Source organism: Charadrius vociferus, unplaced genomic scaffold, assembly GCF_000708025.1.
Source record: "Charadrius vociferus isolate BGI_N301 unplaced genomic scaffold, ASM70802v2 scaffold45, whole genome shotgun sequence".
NCBI classification, from domain to species: domain Eukaryota; kingdom Metazoa; phylum Chordata; class Aves; order Charadriiformes; family Charadriidae; genus Charadrius; species Charadrius vociferus.
The window spans coordinates 2,126,066-2,144,707 of NW_009648712.1; the positions used below are offsets into that span (position 1 = coordinate 2,126,066).

An 18,642-nucleotide genomic window follows, 5' to 3' on the forward strand; every position below is an offset into this window, starting at 1 on the left:
CCCCTCCTTTGCCGCCCTGGCTCCTGGGCGTAACACAAGCCTGGCGGGAAGCCGGGGCGGCTGAGGCGCGGGTGGCAACCTCTCAGGCGCTGGTGATGGCAGGATTTCTCAGAGCACCCCGGCGTGTCTTACGAGTGAGTTTTCTGTCTAGTGTTTGTGCAAAGGGAAAGGAAAAAGGCAAAAAATAATTAAAAATCACCGCTGGGAGGTACAGGAGAGTTCAGTTTGTAGGAGCAGCTGGTGCCCAGGCTTTTTGGTGGGGGTCAGGGGTTCAGGAAGCTGTGTGCTTTCCACAGTCACAGAGAGGCAACGTGTTCCTGTCAGCGAAGTATAAATACAGATAAGCAGCTTCAGTGCTTTTATCGGTGCTGGCTGCCAGTGCTGATGCAGGCGTGTGTCGGAAGGCAGTGGTCTGTGAAGCTGCGTAAAGTTTGAAGATGCTAGAGGGAGCTGGTGGTTGGAAGAAGAGGAAAATAGAAGCGCTTAGGTTGTTCTGTGAAAGTGTTAGTCGGGAGGATAGGAGCAAAGCCCGGTCTGAGGGAGCAGCCCTGCTCCCTGCCAGCGTACAGCAGCAGGATGTTCGTGAGAGGGGCAGGTGGTGTGCTTCTTGGCCTCCTCAGGCAGCTTCCAGTTCTCTCCCTGCCTGCAAGGATCTGTACGTCCAGCTCAGTTGTTTTATTCCCTAAGGAGTGGAAAATCCTTTCTTAGGGCTGCAGACTAAGCGAAGAAGCTCACATCACTGAACACCTTTTACACCTGTGCAACTGCCCAGACCTGTCAAAGGCTCTACTTGAACACTTGTTGGGGGCCTTCTATTTAAAGGCAGGTTGTGGAAAGCAGTGTGTCATTTGGGGATCTTGAAGCAGGTGAAGCTTGGGGAAACCTCTTCCTGTTTTTTTCCCTGTTTGTATTCAGTTGATGTACTAATCATTTTCAGGAACTCTGAGCAAGTTTTGTGTGGTTTTTTCTTGCAGTCATCTTTGGGGAAAAAAAAAAAAATCAAAAGAAAAACACTAGAGACAGCCTTTACTAATTCCAGAGAGTCAGATGCCCTTTTCTTGAAAATGTTTCGTTTGATGTACTCAACTCTAAGACAGGGAGTGAGAACAAGTTTGTTGATTTCACTGCCCTAGCGCTTGACAGAGAATAAGATGTTTTGAGGTATCTGTTGCTGAAGGTAGAAAAACAAGAGTTTAAAAGACATTCCTAATGTCACTAGACAATCGGTTCCACAGAGGAGCATTGTAAGATGGCTTAATGTGACTGCACACAAAGTGGAACGTTTCAGCTGCAAAGATGCAAGCAGATTACTGTTCAACTTCCGCTGAAGAATTGTAGGCATTACTAATTTGAAAAGGTAATTTTATTTTCTATTAAGGACTTCTCTTAATATCTGGGAACCAAGTACTGAAATGGGCACTGAATTTTCTATGGACAGAGCACATTAAAGCAAATGTGGAACTACCTAATGGTTACTGAGGGTACTGTCAGCTCCATTACTGTAGCATTTAAGTATCCTTACACTATATAAAACATACAGTTCAAATGTTCCTGTGTTGTTGAGAATAATGCTTTGTTCCATTTATTCAATTATTTTTATTCCATTTTAAAGACAGCCAGGCTGAAAGAAAAGTGACTTACTTAAGACTGTGCACAGAGATAGGAGAAGGGAGGCCGGAACCAAGGCCTCCAGGCCCTACACTAGGTCACAGGACCAGTGGATGGAACATTTTATCATGGTGAATCTAGGGGACCAGCTAAACTACTAGCTGCATTCAGACATTCTGAGTTGCTTGAAGGCTCTCAAGAAGGGAAATGCAGTTTCTTGACTGATTGTAGATCTTGTATTGTCTGAACTACGACTATAACTTGTGCCTCAAAAATTTGAGTGCCAATTGCTCCTTTTATTTGTCTGTATAGACATTGTGGTTTGTTTGCTTAGGCTGCTACTTTAGAACAGTACAAAATACCTTAGATCTTTTCTCTTATTGTAATTTATATTACAGAATAATAGAGATAGCTGTGTCCACCTGGTAATGACACAGTCCCTGTTCGAAAGTGTTTGTTTAAAATAGACCAAGTAAAAATGGAGAGAACTTAGAATGTCCAGTTTCACACACAGGGGACTGAAGGACAGAGAGATTACATGAGTATTTCAACATTGGACACCCAGTGCCAATAGAACTGAATCTTACCTTGGCTCAGACCCAAATCTGAGTACCATACTTCCCCTGAAGTTTACCTGAGGGCATCATCTGTGCTAAGAAACCCTTCAAAACAAATAAGAATTATGGGTAAGATTGTTCTGAGTTCTGTAGGCAGTCTGGCTTTTAAGACGGAGCTGTCTGACTTTGATAGTTCTCCTCAAATACTAACGTTTTGTAGATTTATAAATTTTGAGATTACTCTATTTCCTTTTCATCAGGAAGTGGGAATTATTTCAATGTAGAATCACGACTGCAAGAGGATGTGAGCTTTTCTTTGCAGAAGGGTGTCATTTGAATTGATGTTTATGTAGAGAACGTATATATACAAATACATCTCTGATAAAACTTTTAACAAATGCTTTTGCTGACAGCCAGATTCTGGAAGCATGGGTTACTTTTGGAAAGCAAGAGTTCTGTTTAACTGTAGCTTTACATAGGAAAAGAATGAAGGCGCCTAAGCATCTTAATCTGACTTTAAGTTGATGGCTATTTAAGGAAGGGTGGGGGGGGGAATTCTGTTAGTTTATAATTACTTGTAGCAAAACACTTAGCATCTTCCACACTTTCAGGGTGACTCTCAGTATGTAAGTACAACTCGAAAAGGGTAGGCAGTAAGCTTTGTATTTCATCCATGGCTGCAAGTTATACTCTGATAAATGCAAACGTAAGTGTTGTCGATCTGTCATTACAGGCATACACCTGTCTTCAGAAACAGCTCCATAACTATGTAATTTAAAACTTAAAGTGTGAGAGCCAGCCAGTTCTGCAAATAAGTCAAAGAAGCTGGGAGCAGAAAAAAGCAAGATGAATGCATCTGGAGGAAGCTGTGGGAGCCCTAGTTCTGCAGAACCTACAGGAGATTTCTTCAAGGAATTGTGGTCCAAACTGAAAGAATGTCACGATAAAGAAGTACAAGGTAAATTGTTAAAGTTTGGGTTCACAGAAGGCTGTCTTTTACCACAGGAAAACTTTGAACCAGAGTAAAAATCTAATTAGTTCCATGCAGATGGAGTAGTAATGTCTTATGTGATGTAGAAAGTTGGACTGGATGATTACAAATGATCGTTACAGATTGATCACCTAAGCCTGGCTTAACAGGATTAGATTTAAACTATCAACAAGTATAAATGATTTGTTAGCTCACTGAAGGAAAAGTAACAAGATGTTCCATGGGATCTGTGTTTGCTTAGGAAATATTTAAATATTACGTTGCCTTTAATGGATTATGATTCAAAGTTTCCAAATCAAGTTATTCAGTGGAATTTTTTGCTTTTTTTTTTTCTTTAGGTTTAATCACTTCAGATACACTAAAATGGTTGGCATTGTGTATTTCCCCTAACTTGTGCAAAATACCACTGCAGATTAATATTACCGAAACGAAAAGTATTTCTTAAGTTTTTATAGTGTTCTAAATGTTCTCATGAAAATTTATAATAGGACTGCTTATTCTTACATTACATTTTGTGACCTGTGATATCAGTTTTACTATGGATTGACTGTTAGTGTCTGTTCATTCTTCAGTAGTGCAGGAAACTGATAACACTCAAAGTAAAGATGAATTACTGCACCATGTATTTATATTCTTATTATAATAATGTTTTACAAGTAGTATTCATAAAATATTTTGCTAAAAGTACTTCATAAGAAGTTAAGAGTTTTGTTCTGCTAATCTTAAGTCACAAGATCCTTTCTTTTGGATGGAATTAGAAGAGTATTTGGCTGAATCTTCCAACAACTATATCCTTATGCATGAAATAGTATCTATATTAGGCTGGAATAAAAGCAGGTGAGTTTTTGTGAATTAAGAGCTTTTGTCATGCAAGTGGATCTTTGTAGCCAGACCATACCAGTGGCCTTGGTTGTTTTCACCAGCCTCAAAATAGTTCTAGGTCTGTCCATTTAGGTCCAGTTATATCATCACTTCTTAATTTTAAAAACTGTGGGGGATTGTTTTATAATGTATAGATGTTTCATACCTACCACTGAAAGTCTTGACTCAACAATTTGCAACCCTGGACCTTCACACTTTGTGTTAGGGATTTTAAAAAAAAAAACAACCAAACAAAAAATCTTCTATCAGTTTGGCAACTGAAAGGAAAGATGTACCAGATAGTAGCATTTTGTTACATTTAAAAAAGTATGTATAACCATATGAAATGTAATTTTATATTGTGTCCCAAAACACAAAAAAATCTTACCTAGTTTTTATGACTTTTTTTCTTTAGTCTTCTTTTTTTTTTTTCTTTTTTAAATGGTTCTCTTCAGAGTGGGTGTGATGTCAACTGCAGATAAATGCGGAAGTACTGACAGAATGGGATCTGGCAATCTATGGCATGTCTGAACAACAAAAACTGAACAAACAAAAAACTCTAATGTAGAGGGTAATGTTAAGTGACCCTTTCTCTAGTTTCTTGGGATGTGCAGCACGTGATTCTAAAGTTTTGGTTTTCTTTATGCAAGTGAAGATACTCTTCAGAATGGATGCTGGGTGTGGCCAGATAATTTTGCCACTAGGCAGTCTTTTTCATGCCTAGCCCTTTGTCAGTATGTCCCGCACTGTGTTAGGTAAAATTAGGTCTGCCATGATAACATCAAAGGCATGCCTGAAGGATAGTTAATTTTTTCAAAAGGTGGGGATCCTCTTATAGAAAATGGTACTGGAAGATATTTTAGAAACATCAAACACAGGCTTGCCTGGACTTTGCTTGTTTCTGAAGTCTATAAATAAGAATTAAAATTGACTCATGAGTTTCCAATCTAAATGTCAGCAAAAAATTATTTTAAAGGTGGTGGAAGGTGGATTAAGGGAAAGTTAGTCGGAGAAGAAGCTTTTTGTGTGTACAATGTGGAACGTACTGAACACTGTAATGGTGGAATTTTTATTGTTTATTACAAATCCATGAAAAGTAGGATTTATGACACATGACCTTGAAGTGCTCAGGCATATTATACAAGTTATAATATTTATGTATCTATAGAATATAGACTAGAGAATACTTCAAACTCATACAGTTTGAAATGGATTTTATTGGATTTTTATATTACTATATTGTAAAGGGTGTGTTTTTCCACCATGTTAGTGAAACATTTTTTTATTCTTTTAAACTGATCACTTGCAAAAATTTCCAAATTTTGGCCCTCTTCAGGCAAAATAGCTATCACTTGCTCTGAAATTCATTATGTGACAATGGGTAGGACTCTTATAACGCAGATTCCAAAGATGCTGGGCATGGCCAATGTCAGTTGACTTCTCATGAAATTCAGAAGTGCTCAGCAACTCAGAATAATGGCCACTAAAACAATATTTACTTTTATTTCCTACCTGTAGAATGTGTGGGATACTTGCATCGTGCTCACAAATTAGAAAGGGATTTAATGATGCTGTTTATAAAGTGACTAATTTCTGCAGGTGTTATACTTGCAGCTGGCTCAAAATAATTATATGTGTACTTGTTGCATGTGGGTCTTATCAACGTGGTTGCCGAGGTTGAGTTCAAGTCTAAAGCTCTATACTAAAACAAAACATATTTCAGCATAGAAATGCGAGGACAGTTTTGTGTACAAGAAATAGCTTATTTTTTCAATTATTCCTTATGTCTGAAAAGCAGAAGATATAAGCAGGGGAAAAAAACTGTTGTCATAGATGCAGAGAAAACCATGAGGAAAGCAATCTCATTGATAGATTGCTGTAGGAAAGGAATGGCTGGAAGCTCCTCAGAAGTAAATAATTATAGAAAGCAGGGCTGGAGGGGATCTTAGGAGGTCATCTAGTCCATCTCTATACCCTTAAGGTAGGATTATGTCTGTGTCATTGCTGACAGAAGCTTGTCCAACCCATTCTGAGAAAACTTCAGCAGTAAAGATTCTTCAATCTTCCCAGGCACGGTCAAATTTAAGAAAGTGCATTCAATGCATTTGAAAACTCATCAGAACAGAAATTGTCATAGCCATTAATTAAAATATTACAGGTACATAGTCTAATCAAGTTACAAGTTTCATAAAATAGTGTGTGTTTAATTAATCTGGCTAATGATAGTTTAAAGAAAGTCTCTATCACCTTAATGGAGACAGTGTGTCATTTACTAAAGCACTTATGAGCTTTAGGTAATGTAGATTTATATAGTCTGTCTTGTCTATTCCATAGAAATACTGTGTGAAAGATAAAATTGAATCAGAAGTGTTAAATAAGGAAATCTGAAAAAGCAAAGCTCTTTAGATGAGTATGCTTAAAACCTCCCAATGCTCTGGAAAAGCAAAAGGAAGAGATTACTCCCGTTGTAGTAATTCAATGCTCTTGGATAAATGTAACAAACTGGTTTCCTGCCTTCTCATTGCAGTCATTTGAATTAAGAAAAAATGCAACCTTTAAGTAACTAGTTTGGTTCCTCCTGAATTCAGGTGAGAGGGGAGATAGTGTTACCTGTAGCACAGTACTGGGCCTTTTTGAGCGCTGCCTCTTCAATTTGTGGCTCAGGTTGCCAATGTTACAATCCTAAATACTTGCTGAACAGACTACCTGTTCATACAGGAGATGCATTGTTGTGCAGCTTCATTCCTTCCGATGGGTGTGGAGCAGCATTAAAGCACACTTTATAGGGGTTCTAATTGCAGATGCCTAATTGACTTGATGAATAGCAACTACTTAAGAAAATAAACCCTCTTTCTATGCTGATCTGCATGATAGAACATAACATCTCACAGGTGTTGCAGACTTAGAGATAAAAGGAAACTTGCTGTATTTCCTAAAAACTTGGGGTTTTTTTAAGTAGTCTCTGTGCATTTTTATCTCGTCGTCTTACTGGCATCTTGTTGTTGTCTGTGTCGAGGGTTCACGGAGGTTCTGGCTGGCCTGACTGTTAGATTGTAAGTGGCCTGAAAAGTGAACCTTCTTAAGCAAGTAGTTTTCACCTTTGAGCTGTTCCCAGTTGACTGTTGTAGGGGAGAGAAAAAAAAAAAAAAGCTTATTAGCTGCCTTAACCTACATTTTCTGTAGTAAGATGTAGTATCGGGTATGTGTTTTGGTTTAAATTCAAAATTGTCAGAAGTTTTCTTAAAAGTGTTCTTTCATAAGTTTACCCTGTTATCCTAAATGACTAATGCTTTTGCAAGAAAGCTCATAAGGCATGTCGTATTCATACTGAAGTTGCTCACAACTTTTCATAGTGTGAAGAAAATAAGGCGTTGGGAAAAAAATGTTATGTTAATTTCTGATGTAATGCAAAAATTCCAATTGGATTTGTATTTAAGAAAATGTTATACCTTTAGAGTCTGATTATTTCTGGCCATTTATTTGGCATAGGAATGGCCAGACTGTGTGGGGGTAGTATCACGTTAATTTCCATAGCGTTGCATCCCACTTGTTAAGCTGTGCAGTACTTAAAGCACCTTTATCTTCCTGCCCCTATGCACATACGCGCACACCCAAAACCTCACAAGCAGGTTGACTGGACTCCTGTCTAGCCCCTGGGCTGTCAGCTGGCCGCTCCTGCTGAGAGCATCAGTTATATTTGCAAACCTTTTCAGTTCTGTGCAGAACATGTGTTTAGGAGCGTGTGGGTGACAGATGAAATATCGTTCCTCAGTTCACCTTAAGATGTTCCAAAGAAGCTTTGGATGAGAGGGCCTGGTAGCATACCTCCAATAAAGTATATTGTCCTTTTGTGCTTTAAAGCCTTGAATCATTTGTTTTTAATGTTTCCTTTACGTGTATACATTGTAATACATTTTTCAGTTCAGTGGTTGGATGCTACATTTCAGGTGTAGTATTACGCATTTATGTGTACATAGAACATATTTTATGCTACTTATGTAGGCAGAACCAATGAAAATATGTTGACAGTGCTTGGTATTCATGTGTGGTTTTTTTACAAAAGTGTGTTTATACCTGTTTAAGTGGGAATCTGCATGTCTGTTTAAGAAGTCCCTGTTTCCCAGAGATCATAATAGCTGTATTTGTTTCCAAGATACTGTAGAACATACTCAAGAAGTCCAGGAAGAACCATTTTCTCTCCAAATTAGTGACCTTTTTTTCTCTTTTGCAGATGTCATGGGCAAAAGAAGAATTAGTTTCTTGTTTCACAGATATTTTTTTTTAATCAGAATTCTATAACATGTATTTTCTTCTTTCCCCTTTTCAGGCTTACAGCTTAAAATATCCAAGTTGAAAAAGGAAAGATGCTTGTAAGTATTCATCCTAGTGGTCTAATTTATTAAAGGAGAGTCTGACTACCATTAATGAGCTGTAATTCTTGTAAGATCAAATGAGGTTTCATAGATTCTTCCTTCAGATATATACAAATCTCTGGTCACTTTAATAATTCAGCTGAAGTCATCTAAAGATGTACGTAACTCTTTATAGTGTGTATAACCTGAACATTAGGTTTGCCTTCTTTGAACAAAGGACTTGCAAGGTTTTCTTATCAACAGTATTTCTAGGATGCCTATCAGTATGTTGACGTTTTTACTAGGAAAGGTAATTATAGAGACATTTTAAAATTGAGGTCAAATCTGTAAAAGAGAAGTGACAAGACAACGAGCCAAATTTGTTTAGATTTTTTTTTTTTTGCTACATTTGTCTTCAGTATCAGGTGTTGTGCCTCAACTCAACTTTCAGTCGTTCAGTAAAGATTCTGGTAATAACTACTAATTTTCACTCAGTTCTTATATTTTAAGACATGTAATTTCTTTTGCAGTCATTATTTGCTATTAATTTTTAGATCTGTTCATAGAAGCAATTTGGAGGAAAAAATCTGAATTACAAGATTTACATGTACAATATAATCACAATATGTGTTTACAGCACAAATCAGCTTTTATTTTCCTTCTGACTAAAGCCATATTTAATTAAATGATGGGATACGCTGATGTGATTCTTTATTTAAATTTTTACTTCAGGTTTAATTACATTAATATTACGTTACTATTACATATGACCTGTATGTTGAGTTGCACTTCATAAAGTGCTGTGTAGGAGGAATAAAAATAAATTACTCGATATTTTTCCACTTGGAAAACAATATAATTATGTTAGATACATTGAAGACATTAAACTTTTCTTAAAATTAGCAAAAATACTCCTTATTTCCATTCCCAGCATTGCCATCTGAAGTCAAAGATATACAATCTTAGTTTTAAAGTGTAGCCACAGTGCTCTCAACTGTAGTCTGTGCTTTTTCAAAATTAACATTTCTAACATCATCTAGTCAGTTTTCTTCTTCATTAATTCCTGTTCGGTTTTTTAGTTGTCTCTTTTTTAGTTACGTTTTTTGAATTCTATAAGCAGTAAATAACCCTCCCCTAGTCTAGAAAATTTAGGTCATCGTGCTTTTTTGTACAACAGTAACTCAAGCAACTCTCAAGCATTTTTGACAGTTACTGTCTAAACTCCGTGATGTGCTTGCATTTCTGGGTGGGAGGGCAACAAAGTTGTTCTTTCCATAGGAATACATTTCCTCTAGTGGAATCCATCTTTCCTTTTCCTGTCACATGAAATATGTAAAGGCATCTTGTAATGGTACTAGCTGTTCTAGTATAAATTGATTATACAACAGTACATACTTAACTTGCTCTCTACTTTTATTATAATTGTTCTTCTGTAATTACAACTGTGGCTCACTGCCAGGAAATTTGTTCTTGTTGCGTTGCACTAGGCTTTTGGAAGAAATGGGCTTCAGTTCTGTAATGTCTATGTTGCTTGCTTCCACAGATGCCTTTTTGGATTTGTTTATCCTTTGTAGTGCTCAAACCTCCTCTGAGCTTTTGTTTTGCTTATTTCAGTTAAATATGGCCCATCCTCCTGGCATTTGATAATCCACAGTAGCACTTTGAGCATGCGCACTCAGGATCAATTTGTCAGTTATTGCACAGCTTCTTGTTCAATCTCCAACACTGGTAGAACACAGTGTATTCTGTTTGCAGCTCCTGTTAAATTGTGCATAACAGTTCACAAATTACTGAGAAAAAAAAAAAGTGGCAATAGAGTCCAGTTGCTTACTTGGTCTCTGGTTGAATTTTTAGTCAGTTGGAAATATGAATTCATATGAACTTTATCAAGATTTTGAGTTCAGGGTGTATCATGGAATGTTGTCAGATCTTTCATTAAAATCCAAACAGCATATATGTTGCTTATATTTTAAAGATATGCTTTCTGAACATTAAGATTGATATTGCAGTATGACAAGAACATATTTATGTTAGTAGATGAAATTATATTAGGTTAGTAGATGACTTTCAATTAGCAAATATTTGGTGTTATGTTTTATACTTAAAAGCTACACTTACTTTCCTGGAAAAAAAACCCCAACAATTTAACATCTTGTTGTTTCTTAGGTGTAATTCATAAATGAAGCAGTTACTTCATTTTTAATCTAAAGGGATGAAATTATCTCTTGCTGTTATTATTAATTTAACCTGGTGTGTCACGAGTTGCTTCCGCGTTCTGAAAGCTTAAATTGATCAGTTAATTTTCTAGATGATTAATATTATCAGTGATGTGACTGAACACATACCAAATGGTTTAATTATTGTTTGTTGGAATCTTTCTACAATTACCACATTGTAGATACAATACTCTTACATAGAAGATCTTGTTCTCCTTGGTGCATCTGAATACCTGAGGTTTAGTATTTCAGACTTGGTAATCAGCTGACAATGAGTGCCTTATTTTGTAACCCACTTCAGCATTGGAGCTAATGACTTGTAAATGCTAGGTCAGAGACCATTCATTATGCAGAGTGCCTTCATAGCCAAAAATGTCTGTCATGTTTATCAGGTGCACTGAAATTCTAAAAAAAAAATAAATGCATAATTCCTTCTGTGATTTTACTATCTTAATGGCTTTTTTTTTTTTTTTTTAACAAATAACTTAATGCCGTAGAATGACTTAAAGGTAGCTTGTGAAAAAAATTTTAAATTTGATATTTTAGGCCTCATGTGAGTTGCATAAACTGACAAAAGATTTTCTTAATGCCGTAAACATCAGAAAAATAGACTGCTTTTGTCAGACTTCAAATTTTGCCATGGCCTGGCTGTACTTGGTTAATGACCTAACAAAACTTTAATGCTTTGTCGTCCCCAAGTAAAAGTACAAGTCTTAAATGGTTCCTCATGCTGTTTGCATGTAACTTTTCTATGTTGTATATGCAGCTGAAAAGGACAATATTAGTCTGAGTGGTAGTACAGAAAGATAAAATATCTGTTCTTAAATTTCAGAATTAATAAAATACATCTGTGATTGTATGCTGCAGAAGCTTCCGGCTGTCCCATTCACTTTGACCCATGATTGTTAATTTCTTGTATTACTCTAATAACAGCAATATGAACATGTGTTTGACTAACATATCTTAAAGGGATAGGGCCAGTTTAAAAGTATGTCTGCGAAAAGGAATTGTATCAACAAATTAGTAAATATGGTTTTATTTCCTGTTGTGTGTGTGCTTAGCAGCAAATTTTATGACTTCCTCAAATAATCCATCTCAGGCACACTGAAAACAAACACCCACTTTCATGGAATACACAAAGGATTTCATGGTAAAAAGAAGAGCTGGGAATGAATTCTCAGAAGTTAGTCATCGTCATGTTATGTAGATTCAGCTGTTTAGCTTTTACTAAAAGTTAATCCTTGTAGAAAAAAATTGCATGCTTGTTGTTCAGACCTTGTTTGCATCTTGAAACGGTGTTGTGAACTGAGAATAAAAGTGAAGGGGAGCTAAAATCGGGAAGTTCATGTTACCACTTTTCCTTAGCTCTTTTGAGGAGGAAATGTTCTTCATTAATTAAATAGTCCTAGCTTTTAGAGAATGTTATTTGCCCCAAGATCTTCTATTTCTGAGGTTTTTGCAGAGAGACTTCTCTTCCCCGTATTTGTATGATGGGAATCCATGTTATATAGACTTTGAAATTGTTTTTTGAGGAACTAAACCTCTAATGGATATAAAGACTTGTCAGAGCTTTACAAACCTACTGTGGTTTGCCACGCTGCAAGAAGCACTCACTGCTAAGACAAGACCAAAATGACCTGATTATGAAAGCCCCCAGTTAGCTGCCCAACATCTCAGCAACACAGGAAAATAAGAGAAGTACTTGAGCTTATGTTCCCTGAGATTGTTGCTTGAATACTATTAGCTTTTATGCCCTGACTCATCAACTCTAATTTTTGTCCTGAGCGAAAATGAGGTTTATCAACAGAAGCTCAACTGTAACGTGAATTAGAAACTAACTGCTCCTTTCCTAACTCAGGCATTTCTAAATTGCTATTCATCATAAACATTTCATTTATCTTCAGCTTAATATTTGTGCTGATGATAATCACATATCCCAAGAATATGAAAGAAACTTGCCAGAGAGAATCCTCTGTTGAAAAACTAATAGCTGTAATTTAAAGCTAGAACTAACTTTTTCTCTATTTGATTTTAGAGATGCAGAGAGGCTTGAGGAGTTTTATACCAAGAACCAGCAGCTCAGAGAACAGCAAAAAGCACTTCATGACACTATCAAGGTTTTAGAAGACAGGTAAAGGAGTGTCTTTTAGCTTTTGGGTTTGTTGTGTTTTGCTCTTACAGAGTAGCTCTGGATACTTTGCAAGTTGGTGTGGGGTTTTTTGTAAACCAGTCTTTTTCTAATACAATCCAAATAGTGTGTTTTAAACAAAAGTGTAGAATTTAGATTCTTCTGTCTGAATTAAATTTTCGTTATTTTCAAAGTGCTTAGCTTGCTCAGTTCAATTAAGATAAATAGATGTTGAGTAGATTGGCTTGGGAGGCAGATGGCCATTGTAAAGCACATTCTTTTCCATCCATTTTTGTAAAGGTAAGTTTGATATCAATTGAGATGTAATACAAGTACAAAACCCAAGGGCAAACTAAATAATATACTTTGAAACTTATGAAATAACTTACTAGGATATCCTTCAGATTTGGGGGAGGATCTTTTTTACCAGTTGTCTCTTTTACCTAAATTTAATCACAGGTTCTGTCTCTTGCCTTCTTTTGGACTTAGACATTCTGATCACCTTTTGACTCATTCTGCCTTTCCCTTATTGGTTGCTGTTTAATCTGGTATAGAAAAACAAAACCAATAGACATGAAATTACAGTGCATTTTTTGATCTTTTAAAAATGGTAGCTGTTTTGGAAAGTGTATGTTAAATTTGCTGCTAATAGGCTCACAGAAGCTTTCTGGGAACAGGAGACCTTTACATAGTAAATTATTTTCCCAAATTCCTGTGCTACCTCAAATTTTAGAGCTATGGTACTCAAGTTTTGCATTCAACTCTGTTTCTTTGTGATAGGCATTAGGGATAAACTTGTAAGCATGCAGGTAATAAACTGTCACACCACATAGGTAGAGAGACATCTGCAGAGTGGATGGATTTTCCTAATCCCTTAGCAGATGAAGTACTCGCATTGTGGAAAATAAAAAGGGTATTTAAAGTGGTTTAATACAAGGAGATGATAATACTGTGTTTATTATACAACTAGTCAGATCATCTAGTATGGAGAGCCATTTCAGTATTATACTCTTTCCATAATTCCACAATATTAAAATACTCATAAACCAAGATGGCTTTGGCTTCCAATATTCAACTGTGTAACTGGAAACTTAAGTATTTTGTTTGGTTGGGGTTTTTTTTAATACTTCATGTGCTAGCAGCAGCAATGTAGAACTCTTAACCAATTGTTCTCTTATTTAGCAGGCAAAATAGAGTGTGGTTTTCACTTCAGTAATACTGTTAGCTTTTTGTTGTGTACCAGAAGTAAATACACTTCAATTATCACCGTAAAATGAACACGCGTTTCATTGCATGAATGAATGTGTCAAGTAAGATGGAGTGATCATAAGTGTTTTTCTGATAGCAGATGTGCTTTAATTAGCTGATCTAAACCATCAGAGACAGTGGAGGTGATGCCTTACATGGACTTTTATATCCACTTAAAAGTATTGATGTCTAGATAAAGATAAATAATTTCACATTTGCTTGGTATTTGTTACAGAACAAACTTACTATTTGTCCCGTTTATTATATTTCTTTGCTAAATGGCAGTGATATACGAAGGACTTCATCCTCCTTAGGTGAAGCAGTAATTTTATTTACTGAAATGATTTGCTTATTTGTATTTGCGAGAATGAACTTTACTTACAATGAATGGTAATGTATATCTGACAGTACTCTTAGTAGGACACATCACAAAGGCTTTCAGTGGTAAGGCGTAGCATGCTCCACTTTAATATTAAAGTAATGCATGTTGCTTTAGAAGTATCCAGTACCTACAGTCATTTATACAAATATTAGTACACGTAAATTTGGATTGTTCAGAAATCTCAAAATATTGCAATGTCAATGTATAAAACCACAGTACTTCGTGGTGTTCTGCATAGTTGTCAGAAATTTTCTGGTTTTCATTGTTCAAAAGGCCAGTTAAGCGTGGATATCTACTTCATGTATGGCAATATTTTCTTAACAGAGGGGCTTTTTTATCTTAATTTTATTGTAGATTAAGAGCGGGATTATGTGATCGCTGTGCTGTAACCGAAGAACATATGAGAAAGAAGCAGCAAGAGTTTGAAAATATCCGGCAGCAGAATCTTAAACTTATCACTGAGCTTAGTGAGTTTTATCCATAAGTCTGAAGGCAAAACGTACTGTTTTGTAAACTAGGTCCTCTTGAATTCCTGTAACTTGATATAATTTGTATATGGTGTGTTTAATAGGCCCAAATTCAGTTGGGGGATACTTAATTCTAAGGTCTGAAAATATGTGACATACCAATTACTAGTCATTTCACACACTTTCTTAGATTGAAGTGCTGATACTGAAAGTGAACTGACATGGAAAATCTTTGGGTGTAAAGAAGCTATTATAGATAAAATGTGGGTGCTTCTGTTTATTCCTACAGCTAAAGCTGTAGAATGACTGATTGCCAGTTTTCATAAGGAAACCCTGACTTCCAAAGTAACCGGTGATCACAAAGTAGCAAGTTCAAACAGAAGTTCCTTGGGTCCAGCTTGTGTCCTGTAGTTGGTGTTGGAGTTTGACTGCAGTAACCCATAACCTTCACATAACCCTCTGAAGCCGCAAAAGAATTGCTTCGTGCCAGGCAGCTTGTAGCCATCTCATTTTGAAATCAGGAAGTCGTACATATGGGACAGGAAAAAATAAACTGTTCTGGGTGACATGAAAGCACATAAAATGTCTTCATAAAAGCACAATAAAATGTCTTCATAAAGAGTGTTTGGAAAGATTGGTTGTATAAAGTGCTAAAAAATACAGGAGAGGATTTTAAAATGTTAAAGGTATCTTTACCATTAGTTAATTATTTTATGTCATTTAGTTGTCTTGCTTGATCAAGAAAAAGCAGACATTCAGTGAGATATGAAATATGTGAAATGCCGGTCACAAAAAATAACTTTTGAGTGCTTAAATTATAGAAATATTAGATTCTTTACTAATATAAAATACATCAATTTTTCAAGGACTTGTAATATTGGATATTTATATAAAAATATTTTGAATTCTTGAGTTTAATGATTAACAACAGAGTACAACCAATCTTTAGATAAATCTCTGAGCCTTAAAAATCAAGGTGAGACCTATTAGGTACAAATCCTGATTACTATTTGACAGAGCAGTAGTATTCCATGGATTTGGGTTGAGATCTATATGACAATTTATGTATTTCCTGCAGCCAGCAAAAAAGGGCAGTCAAGAATAATCCAGAGGTAAAATATAGAGCAAAAAAGTAGAACAAGAAAATAAAAATTAAAGTGAGCAGAAAAGTTGGGAGCTATCACTACGTTAGTTTGAGAACACATGGAAAAAACGCCTGAAGGTGATGCAGTGAGCTTGTGTGAAGTATGGACAGAACAAATTAGAAATTAAGAAAAGTAAATAAAAAAATTCTGATGAAATATTTAAGTGATTTTTAAGAATTTTTCTTTCTGTTGTCTCCAATTAGTTGGTTGTTTCGGTGGCTAAAACCAAAGTCTAATTACTTTATATTTCATAGGCTGTCTTCAACCTAAGGAAGCAATTTTGTCCTTCGAGCTGAGTGAGCAATTAATTGGTCTTTACACCAGAGTCTCAATTGTATGTGCTTGGACAAGAGTAGTTAATGATTATGTGGGAGTAATATTATGATCCAGTAATTGTGACACCTTTGCCTTTTCTAGCACATTATTTTACAACCTTTTTAATGACTAGCTTGAAAAATCATTTTGGTAAGCCGTAGAGGGTGTATGATACTACATTTTAGAATTAGTTCTGTTTCCTTAAAGGACCTGACAAAATTAAATATGATATGATATTAACGTGCATGCATTGATTTTTACTTTTTTTCTCCTTTTTTTATATTAATTGCAGTGAATGAAAAAAACAACTTACAGGATGAAAATAAAAAGATAACTGAACAGTTCCAGCAATTACAGAAGGAATTAGAGTAAGTTTTGAGATTTTTTGGTTATTCCCCCCACACACAGCCCCGCAGTAGCAATGTCAGGGAATATAAATATCAGCTTTTAAGTCTCTAAAACTTGAGTTTCCTCTTTTTTAATAGAAAAGACAATCTACAGCCACTGTAACAACATAAAACTAGAATCTTTGTATTGTGCAGAATTACTGCTTTTTTTTTTTTAACTGTGTGCATCTTTTTAAACTGTAAGAGAGAGATAAATCGTAGAAATTCTGTTTGACTTCATGATTGTTCAAGATTATTCTGATCACAGCTCATAGCAAAGCCTTATGTCTCATTCTTTTATTCCTCTGTTTAGTCTTTACCAATTCCTTCCTCCTAGCTTAAGACCTTAGAAAAGTAGTTTCTCAGCTAGTCAAAAAGTCCGAGGATCTTGCAATAAGATTTTAAATAAACTTATGATAATTTTACAATTTTAAAAAGGAAAAAACATAGTAAATTTCAAACTGAAACAATAAAAATAATGAGCTACAAATTGACTGTCAAATTGTAATCTGATATGGTAGCAAGAAAGTGTCATATAATGTTGTGGCTAATATGCAAATATGGTGCACTGTGCCAGGCAGAGGTAGTATTCCTTTCTAGTATAGCTGTGGTGTGACACCATCTGAAACTTATCTCAGTTTTGCATGTGTGTGGAAAGGTTGCATAGATGCATGGTGGGAATGGTACGGGATGTGTGGACTTGGTACATAAAGTTTCTTCTGCATGTATTTTTTTTCTTGTCTTTGTCAGAAAGTAACTTTGGTAAAGGAGTAAAGCAACCTAGAGTTCAGTTCAAAACGGCAGTGGTTCTATTGCTTTGTAGTTCTTGGTTTGTCTCCCACCATTTTCCCCTTAATCATCCTTTCTTTTTCTGTATGCATTTCATCTCGGATTAACGTATTCTATGACCCTAGGAGTACTCCTAGTGTAGGAACAAATTTCTATATGCTTCCCACTGTATAATACTTCTCGTAATGGTTCTCCTATGCACCTTAACAGCAGTTAGGAGGTGACATTAAAAAAAATTGACACCAGACAGATCCATCCAAATGTTTAGTTTGATCCCCAGTCTTGCAATTTAGCTTCCAGTAAAAATCTCTGGCCACTGTAGAAAAGCTGAGAATGAACAGCGTAACACTAAGTTATTTGCTCTGCACGTTAGGTGGTCGTTTAAATGAGTGCAGAGTTGTGTGAATAAGCAGTAACTAACAAGGATGGTCCTGCCGTTTGTGATATAGCCACTGCATTTGGTCATTTTGGTTGAACTATTGTCATGTTACTTTATTTAGAATGAACAATTTAGATCAATATGATGTCATCAGGTAGGTGCAAGGCAACAGATTGTTTCTGGTGCATGACACAGAATTAGATTTTTGCAATCTTCTGTATTCTGTTACCAAGGTTTAATATTTTATGGAAAAAAAAATAATCTAGGAGTCCTTTAATCAATGACATTTTAGAAGAATTGTATTATCTGGTCCTTTATCAGGTTAGAATTTCGTTATCAATGGGTGGAAATGGCAAGGAAATTTCTGCAAAAATCTTTTCTGGGGTCTCAGATAAATGTTTCCATGATTCAGGAATTATTTATTGCATATTTATGACGTATAATACGTGCAGCAGCTTCTTCATTTGATAGTTTTTTTGTGGTGATATGTAGGAGCTACCTCTCAGTTTTCATGGAAGTAAAGTACAGAAAAATATATTTATAGCAGGCTAATTTGTCATACAGGGCCATGTGTGCCAGTAAATTTAAAGAGAACTCTAAGAGCTAACTTAAATTTGCAAAGTAACTGGATGAATATATTGTTTTACTGTTTGTTTTGATTTGTTACTTGAGATATTGTTAGTAGACAATATCATTTTCCAGTTATGGTGCTTTTTTGTAAATTTGCTGAAAAAGAGGAATTACAAAATCGCACAATAGGATTCGTCAAGACTTCAGAGCATCAGTGTTTGTCATTCAGTGTTCAAAGTTAGTCATGG

The 18,642-nt window shown here is 35.8% G+C and overlaps 1 protein-coding gene across 1 annotated transcript in view; it reads left to right on the forward strand.

Moving 5' to 3' along the window:
- Nucleotides 1-2,895: 2,895 nt before the first annotated feature.
- The window catches only part of RBBP8 (retinoblastoma binding protein 8), a 35,776-nt gene continuing 20,029 nt past the window's right edge, over nucleotides 2,896-18,642 (forward strand). Inside the window, exons 1-5 of the mRNA XM_009886629.1 lie at nucleotides 2,896-3,123; nucleotides 8,345-8,387; nucleotides 12,621-12,716; nucleotides 14,698-14,810; nucleotides 16,563-16,638. Coding sequence (XP_009884931.1) covers nucleotides 3,012-3,123; nucleotides 8,345-8,387; nucleotides 12,621-12,716; nucleotides 14,698-14,810; nucleotides 16,563-16,638 — 440 coding nt within the window. The 5' untranslated portion in view covers nucleotides 2,896-3,011. The remainder of the gene's footprint in view (nucleotides 3,124-8,344; nucleotides 8,388-12,620; nucleotides 12,717-14,697; nucleotides 14,811-16,562; nucleotides 16,639-18,642) is intronic.